Source organism: Austrofundulus limnaeus, unplaced genomic scaffold, assembly GCF_001266775.1.
Source record: "Austrofundulus limnaeus strain Quisiro unplaced genomic scaffold, Austrofundulus_limnaeus-1.0 Scaffold7, whole genome shotgun sequence".
Lineage (NCBI taxonomy): Eukaryota > Metazoa > Chordata > Actinopteri > Cyprinodontiformes > Rivulidae > Austrofundulus > Austrofundulus limnaeus.
The window spans coordinates 686,144-695,040 of NW_013952409.1; the positions used below are offsets into that span (position 1 = coordinate 686,144).

At 42.1% G+C, this 8,897-nt stretch overlaps 1 protein-coding gene across 1 annotated transcript in view; it reads left to right on the plus strand.

Annotated features, from left to right (window-relative positions):
* LOC106535223 (protein sidekick-2-like) overlaps positions 1 to 8,897 on the plus strand; it is a gene marked incomplete at its 5' end in the record, with an annotated part of 434,350 nt that overhangs the window by 401,157 nt on the left and 24,296 nt on the right. The window contains 6 exon segments of the mRNA XM_014032179.1: positions 261 to 447; positions 2,913 to 3,050; positions 3,411 to 3,620; positions 4,615 to 4,740; positions 5,568 to 5,732; positions 5,882 to 6,022. Of these exon segments, the coding sequence (XP_013887633.1) occupies positions 261 to 447; positions 2,913 to 3,050; positions 3,411 to 3,620; positions 4,615 to 4,740; positions 5,568 to 5,732; positions 5,882 to 6,022 (967 nt within the window).

The following is an 8,897-nucleotide window of genomic DNA, read 5'->3' on the forward strand; positions in this document are numbered from 1 at the left end:
CTAAACAGCCTACAGTATTTTTAGAGTCTTTTACAGTTAAAATATATGTTTATTAAATAATGTCTAATGTTACAACTAATCGGGGATCCCTTTAACTTACAGACAAACCCACACGTGCAAAAACGTTATTGTCCGCCTTCAACTTTCACCTTTCAAATTGACATTACTTCATGTGTGTTGGTCAGAGAATCATGAACAGAAATCGTAATAAATTAGTTTTAGAGGCAGAAATATTTAAATGAATCATTTTTGCTGCTCAGATCTACTTTTGGGAGTTCCAGCGGAAGAACGAGACYGAGCGGCTGCGGACCCTTTTCATGCCGGAGCGCGGCGTGAAACTGAAGAACTTGACTGGCTACACCACCTACATGATCAGCGTGGCCCCCTTCAACGCCGCCGGGGATGGGCCCCGGAGCCCACCGACGAGGGGCCGCACCCAGCAAGCAGGTACAACCTCCCGTTAAAAACATCAATGGAAATGCAAATTCTCTAATCAGCCGTGAAAGAGCAGAGCAGCCTGGATTAAGTGCAATCAGGCAAGACAAGTATTTCTGTCTGAGGGGAACAGAGACATGATGCTGCGGGAAGAAYGAGACAAATGTAACAGAACGACACGACAAAAGCAGATAAATTGGAGCGTGCGCGATTATGTTTGCTCATTAGTCACGTTTCCGTGCTGGCGGCGGCGCTGGTGTTAGCCTGGAGAGCCCGAAGAGTTCTCTCAAAGCAGGCGAGCCAGCCCCGAGGAGAGGAATTTGATGTGACAATGATGCTAATAACTGTTGTCAGCATGTCAAACAGTGTTAGCACAATGACACAACTGAGCATAAGCTTCAAATCAGCTGACCCCAGTCACCAAACATTCACTGATGTTTGGGTTTCGTCTGAATTGTAGACGGTATGAAAATACGCAGACGCGACCCTTTTTCTCTCTCCTCGCTTTCCGATTCCTTTCTTCTCCACCCTGACTCACGGGACCCCTGCTTMTTCTCCCGACTGGAGACGCGTCAAAACAACGTTCGGCTCTCAATAAAACATACAGTACTTGGTGGGAGGCTTTTTGATGGGCCAAGTCTCAGACAAGGAAAAGTTTTAAAACAAGCGTGTTTACAGCTTCTCAGTTACCCCGGTGAGGTCGGTGACAGGCAGGAAGATGTTGGGGGAAGAAGCACCCGGGGAGACAAGAGACATGTCCCATCTTTTCAAAAAAAAAAAGCTTCTGCAAGAGTCTCAGCTCCAGATTGTCAAGTTTAAAGACAATCGAGGGCAAACTATGTTCCAAACAGGAGCTCAGCCGTTTGGAATGAGGTGTAGAGGCTCCTCGCCGAGGATTGCTGTGACCTGGGTCAGACAGTGTTTGTCAGTGAAGAAGACCCTTTTAACCCGATTTTATTTTAGCAGTGCTGCGAAGTTGGCCCGATCAATGTTGTTCAGTTTTGCGAGCAAGGACACAGACTCAGTTCAGAGATCCGAGAACTGGAAGTTGCAGATCTGCAGCATTCACACTTTACCAGTTCTGCCTCTTTTGTTGTTGAACGTTTGCAAACAGCGAGCTGTGGCAAACACGCTCACCAATCTGTTGGCAAACTTGCAAATATGTCTCTGAGTCCTTCTTGTATTGATTACTATTTGGATCTATTTAAAATGCTGAGCTTTACTTTGCTTCGAGGCAGAAAAACATCACAAACATTTTTCTTTTTTTGTGTTTGTATCTAAAATTTTGTCTCTCAAACAGCCATTTTTTTAACTAAACACCTACTATTCCTTAAAGGGGACATATTATATATTTTCTAGGCACATAGTTCAATTCATTTCAATTGAAAAATACTTTATTGATCCCAGCGGGAAATTAGGGAAATTTTATACCACATTTAAGTCACTGTTACCTTCAGCTGTTATGAAGAGGCTGTTTATATAAAAAAATACATTTGGCTTTGCATCTAAATGCCTTGAAATTAGCCTCTGTATCTTCAAGAACCTCCTACCGTTTCAGACACTCCCACTTCAGCACYTCTTCCTAAGAATGCTTCAGAGGAGGGGGTGCTCTGTGGGGCGGGAGCTCGGCTGGGGACTGAGCTCCAGGGTGGAGCTTTGGGTAAAATAGGCGGAGCTTTGTACCAGCAGTCGTTTAGGCAGCTCCACATGTCTACCACAGGAGATTCAAGGATTTCTCAAACATGCATGAATGGGTCAAAGCATTACTCTGGGTATGTTTTTGATAATGAAATGATATTGTATATGAAATAAAGTTAATAAAAGTCAGTTTTGCATAACCCCCCATCACCCGTTTTCTATTTGCCAGAGTTTTCGACTAAGATCTTTTTGTGTCGAGAAATGCCAGAATCAGAGGTCTGGTTTGATCAGTTGAAACATCCAAGTTGAGGATAAATCTCAGCTARTACCAAACCAAATATCAGCTCAGTTTCTGTAAAGRTGACCAGGTTGTAGGCTTGGGCACTATGACAGTATTTTGGTATACTACGTATTAAAATATGGTGACYGTATTTAAACATTATGACTACATTAGTTGATGCACAAAATGTTCCACAAAGCTGCCATGAAAACTGAACCACTTCAGTCCATTCAGAAGACAAACGGGAGYGCAGAGACACAAAGACACCCCCGTCTGTCGTGCCTCACAACCTCCAAGCGAAGTGGTGACAAACTTTACTCGCCTACTCCTGAAAAGGTGGGCCAGTGTATTATTTGTAGTGTAGGTATTTTCTAAAGGTTATACCGCGGCATGAAAATGATCAYTACCACCCAACCCTATCAGACTGTCACCATTTTTGTGTTTGRTAAAGTCACTTTGCTCRTCCYGARATCTCGACTCTAAATGCTGATAAAAACACAGATGAGCTCACTGATTATCACCTGTGTCTCCTTTGATCTTTGACCTTTGCACATTCCAGCTCCCAGCGCTCCAAGTTTCATTCACTTCAGCGAGCTGACCACCACCTCGGTCAACGTGTCCTGGGGCGAGCCTACCTTCCCTAARGGCATCATAGAGGGCTTCCGTCTGGTCTACGAACCCTTAACACCTGTAGACGGTAATACCTCATTTTTACCGACTTGAACTTTCCCTGCTCAGAATGGCTGCTGGTTTGTACTGGGAATTTGCACTGAAAAGGGAAATTTATGTTTTTTTTAGATTAAGTCAGTTGGACTTTGTRGAACTCCTGCTGTGTGCAAATGTCTTGAACTAAAAGCCAACATCACATTGACCTGAACAGCTCATTTGTCATTGTGACTCATTACAAAATTACTGCTCGCCTCCTAAATAATTAATGACAACTATAACAGAACAATTTKATTTCTGTGCATGTGTGAGTGTGCACTTGTTGAGTCTGCTCTCCCTCCCGTCGGCTGGCCTGTGTAAGATCTGCTTTAAATGTGGTGTGTTTGTCTAGACTCCTCAGTGGCCTGTGCCGACTGTCTTCACTCCCCCTCACCCCCAGGCGTCAGTAAGACAGTGACKGTGGACGTGAGGGGGAGTGGGCCCCTCTGGCTGAAGCTCCGAGACCTGGCGGATGGCGTCACGTACAACTTTCGGATCCGGGCCAAGACCTTCATCTACGGGCCGGAAGTRGAGTCCAATATCACCACGGGACCAGGAGAAGGTAGCAGCAAGGAAGTTTTAGAATTTAAGGGACGGATTTTTGTCACGTGGGGTAGGGTGGAGTAGTCATGAGCGGTCACTGTCTCACTCGCAGTAGACAGCYGTCGAAGCTGTCAGTTAGCTGTGGTGATGTTTATCCAACAAATACTTTCTAAAGGTTTCAATAAAATCTGTCCACTAGTTTGAGATATTTTGCTGACAAACAAAAAACAGTTAAGGCTGAAATCTTGAACAAAGATCTTGCTCATTACCACTCTACAAAACTTATTTTTAAAGGGAACCCCGACTAGCTGTAACATTAGAAATTATTTAACTAAACGTTTGCTTCAACTGTAAAACAAAGAATATAAAAAATACTAGTTTTTATAAATTAAAAAAATATATTGTCACACGGACAGCGACATTTTCTTAATGCCACAAAGCATACTGGGTAAATGATGACAATTACTAGGTGTTCTGGTGCAAGGCTGCAAGTTCTATCCTGCTTGAAGGTTAATTTTGGACAATATCTTACGTTCAGCCCTATTAAATGACACTAGAGTGCATTGACAGAGAGGAGAATGTAGAATGACTTAGCCTGAAACTGTAAATGATGATGGAGAACAACAGAGCTGCTTCATGGAAGAAGAACTTCAGTTTAGCTGGTTATCTTTGTGTTAGCACCCGAGCTAATARGGCAATATAGCGTTACTTCCTGAGCTAATATTGTTTTCTTGGAAACTAATGTCTTATATACATACTACTAATAAATATGTGGTATTAGTTTATAGCTAATGCTATATTGTCATATACTGTGTACATGTGGGTGTCTGCGTATACATATTAGCTCAGGTGCTAACATGAAAGCTAACAGCCTCGCACAGCCTTGAAACCCAGAAAACCCAGTAAACGTCATCATTTACCTGGTATGTTTTGCTCTAGTCTGGGTTCCCTTTAAGACATGAATAACAGTTCAAGTATTTTTCCATATTTTRAACATTGTTGTTATTCCACAGGAGCCCCAGGACCCCCTGGAGAGCCATTTATCACACGCTACAATTCAGCCCTGACCATTCACTGGACCAGCGGTGACCCGGGACGTGCCCCTATAACACGCTATGTCATCGAGGCCAGACCCTCAGGTGGGAGACTTGGATGATCTCCATGTTATTTTTAGCTGCTGTGACAACGTGAATAAGGCAAGCCATGTAAAACGTCGACATCTGCTGCCTCACAATCTGCGTCCCTGGTCTTTTAATGGCTTATTGATTCAGCAACTGCAGTTGAGAGAATTGGCATCCTGTTTCAGCTGCGAGTGACYGGCGCTGGCAGGAAGAGGAGGGTGATGGATGTCGGGTGTTTCACTGGGTTAAAACCTAAAGCAGTCCTATGTTTTAGAAGCTGAGGGCTGTTGAATAATGACACAGACACCTCTTCATCCACTCCTTTTTCTATTCATCAAGCAATGAATCTCTGCGTTGCAGAATGTGACGGGGTTTGTCCTCAAGTCAAGATACATCACCTTTTTTAAAACTTCTGTCAAATTTCAGCTGCGTGACAGATGAACTCAGGTCCTTGTTTATGTCTGTGTGCATCATTAAAAGTGTCACAGTTACACTGATATTTACAAGCAGCAATGCATAATAAATGATCTCTGGCAGGATTTTCATAGGAAGCCGCGAGTCATCTAACTCTGCCTCGTTTGAAAAATGGCCACGCCACTGTTTATATTGTTGATTTGCTTGCCGTAATTCCTTTTTTTTTACGAGAGCTGTAAAGCTGATGGATTGTGTAATATTTGAAGGAATTATCAATTACTCAGAGAGCTGCGAGCCTGCCAAATGCTTTCTATCAAAAAGAAACAAACAACCTGTTAGCTARGGTGCACAAACATTGTTTAAATGGTTTGGTGGCTGAATATTTCTGTGTCCTCTCGCCTGAAAATGATTGGTTTTTAATTCCGTTACAGATGAGGGTCTGTGGGACATCTTAATAAAAGATATTCCCAAGGATGCAATATCACACACCTTCAACATGGATATCCTCAAACAAGGCGTCAGCTATGACTTCCGGGTAATTGGAGTCAACGACTACGGCTARGGCTCTCCAAGCCTACCTTCTCCTTCCATATCTGGTGAGCTTTCATGTATTTGTTAATAAAACTGCATTACGTTACAATTCAAACTTAATTAAATCCCCTCTGGTCTTTAAGGACTTCACAGAAACATATCGACGTGTTTTTAACAAGCATGAATTTCAATTTTCCGCTTTTCTRGCGTTTAGCTCAGAAAGTGGCCCCGTTCTACGAGGAGTGGTGGTTCTTGGTGGTGGTGGCGCTMGTGGGGCTCATCTTCATCCTGCTGCTGGTTTTCATCCTCATTATCAGGGGACAGAGCAAGAAGTACGCAAAGAAGTCTGAATCAGGTGAGTGGGCAAAAATGTACAATTAACTGGGATGCGAACGCTTTTGTTTCAGAAGCGATGGCGTYGAAAATCAAGAATCTGATGAGTCGCTTTTAAATAACAAAAAATGTTTGTTAAAGGGACAGTTTGGCCATTTTAAAAGTGAATTTATGCCAAATGGTTAATAATAGTTGGTATTAGTGTTGGAGTCAAGAACACATGACAAGACCAGAGTGTACAGAGACAAGACCAAGATTTTTAGGAGCTGGACCAAGTCGAGACCAAGACCGAGAGGTCAATACTGAATCAATACCTGGACCAGAAAAAAAAACTAGTGCCTTAAAACATACCTGTTTTCATGCACATGCAGCAAAATTAGTATGTATAGGAAATACTGATTAAATCTCTTTGTGTGYGGGCCAAGTAAAGGATTTTGTTACCGAGGCAGATTGCTAATGTTAGCTAGCTAGCTCGGGTAACACCACGCATAGCTTAACTTTCTTAGTGCTTCCTTTCTAAGTYACAATAAAAGTTATCTGAAAGTGAAGCACTACAGAAGTCACRGTATGCTTTCTCCTGGARGTTGTTTTACAAATTTATGCTTTATGATTTATGRACCCAAATTGTATTGAAGGTATTTATTAGTTAGATACTGATTTAAAGRACCACACCATTTGTCTTGGTTTCCTTTTTAAGGCTTGACTTTTGTAATCTATTCTTTGACTATTGTAAMGTCCTGATTAAAATATTTTTAGGTACATGCCCAAAACATCATGACAACACYTAGAAATACCTTTATAAAGGAAAGATATTTTCTGTACGAGTTGCCTGCGATTCAGCCTTAGGCCTGTAGTGGGCGTACCAGGCACTGAAGATCCCTGTATTTAAAGACCGGTTTCAGGCAGCGCTGCTCGGATTGCTTCAGCGTAAGCAACAAAAGCTTCGCTCGTAACCAGATCTGGGTTGTATGGTTCCAATTCTCTTCACATTTTCATCTATTCAGTATTMATGTGGTTTTGTCACGATTTCAGTTAACGAACACGAAATATTCTTACTGAAGATTTTACAGACATCTTCTCCTATTCCCAGAAAACCACCGCTSACTTTCTTGGAGTGTGACGTGCGAGTGAAAGTGGGAGGGGATGAGCGACAGCGGTAACAAAATAATTAGCGATGAGTCACGCTTGGATTTGAATCAGTACGCTTTACATCCAATGAAAGCAAAGATGTTACCAAATACTTTGGACAATATTCAATTTAGTGATATTTCCACAGCTGTGGTCTTGGCTGGTCTTGAAATAAACTCCGGTCCTGAAAGCCCAAGACTGAGAAAAGGTCGAGTAAAAATGCGGTGGAGTCCGAGAAGAGAACAAGACCATTAAAAAGTGGTCTCGAGGCCTCGAGTACTACAACCCTGGTTGGTATCTAGTCAGCCACAGCACTAATCTGATGACCAGCTGAGAACAGTGGGACTGAAAAGCAGAGGGAGATGAGACAGTCAGTGCAGCTCTGATATCACCGGGTATTTTCCCTTAGCTCAGCACTTTTTCAGTTACTGTTTGGCTGCCGTTCAGGGTCGGGGGAGGGGTCCTCGTGGGTCATTGCCRGTCTTTCTAACTGACAGAGGAAAAACAAGAGGTTCCTTCTCCCGCCAACACAAAGGCACTCTCAGACGACACATTCTAGGAGTCTGGCCCAGACTACTGGACCCAACATGTTGGTTTTCTTTCCCTGAGTGTTTTCATAAACCACCCGTTGACCTTAAAGCAGCCTCAAAGCAGCCACAGWGGTCCAGGATGGCCGTGGAACCTCTAAAGCATTTGCTTTACTTGATAATCATCAAACAGTACCTCTTTTAATCTGCTGCAAAAAGGCAAACCTGTCATYTTCATTTTATAGTCGTAGATTTTTTATTCTTCATGATTATCAAAGCGTTTCTSTGGTTTTCATAATGACTACATAAAGAAAGTTATTTTTCAGGTCCAATTTGCCCTAAAATTAATGCCGTCTTTTCAATTAAGCCTGTAATTTTCATTCCCATTCTTTGGCTTCATTACTTGTTCTAATTTGATTTGGGCTGATTTGAACTCACTGGAATATTTCAGCGCTTTTGGAAGCAGTTTTATTAGGTTTTTAGCTTGGACTTGGATGTGAAAATCGATCCTGCACTTGTAGCTGTCTGCTCTGTACAAGGTTACTGCCTGAAACTGGTTAGATCAGCTAACATAGACTGGAAAAAGGGAAACACAGGAAGGCTTTCTGTGTAAGGGAACAAAACACGAAGTCCAGACAGCTGGCTGTTCCCTAAGGCTGCTGAGTTAACCAGCTGAATGCTCCTGCTAGGTTGTTTTTTTTTTTTTTTTGTAATACTGACTTTTTCTTCTTCCTTTTACCTTCAGCAACATAAAAAATAACTTTTCCCAGTATTTTTTTTACTTAGATCTTTGAATGTGAGAGTTTTACAACCCTTTGAAAGAAAAAAAACAATTTTATTCTATTCTAATTCAGGCTGTAGACCAAAAATTGTTATATTTGAGGGAAAACTCTCATTAGTTTAAATTTACCCTATACTCCCAAGCCATAATCCTGATAATAAACACGACTTCAAGGTTTCAGTTTCGTATCAAAACACTCCACGATTCCAGTTCACCAATCCATCTTTTGCCACTATTTAATCAAGYTGTTTTTGATTTGTTCTACTCTCTTCCTGATCATCTAGCTACAGTGCCCGTCCAGTGACACTGGATAAAAAAAAATCTCTTTGCCACAAGGTAAATAACGTGTGGCCATGAGAAAAAGACGTATGGCCACCAGATCATTTTGAGAAGCTTTCTTTGTGAAAGATACAGACGTTGGCGTCAGGTTTTTTTTGTGTTTAACTGTTCAAAGGTACCCT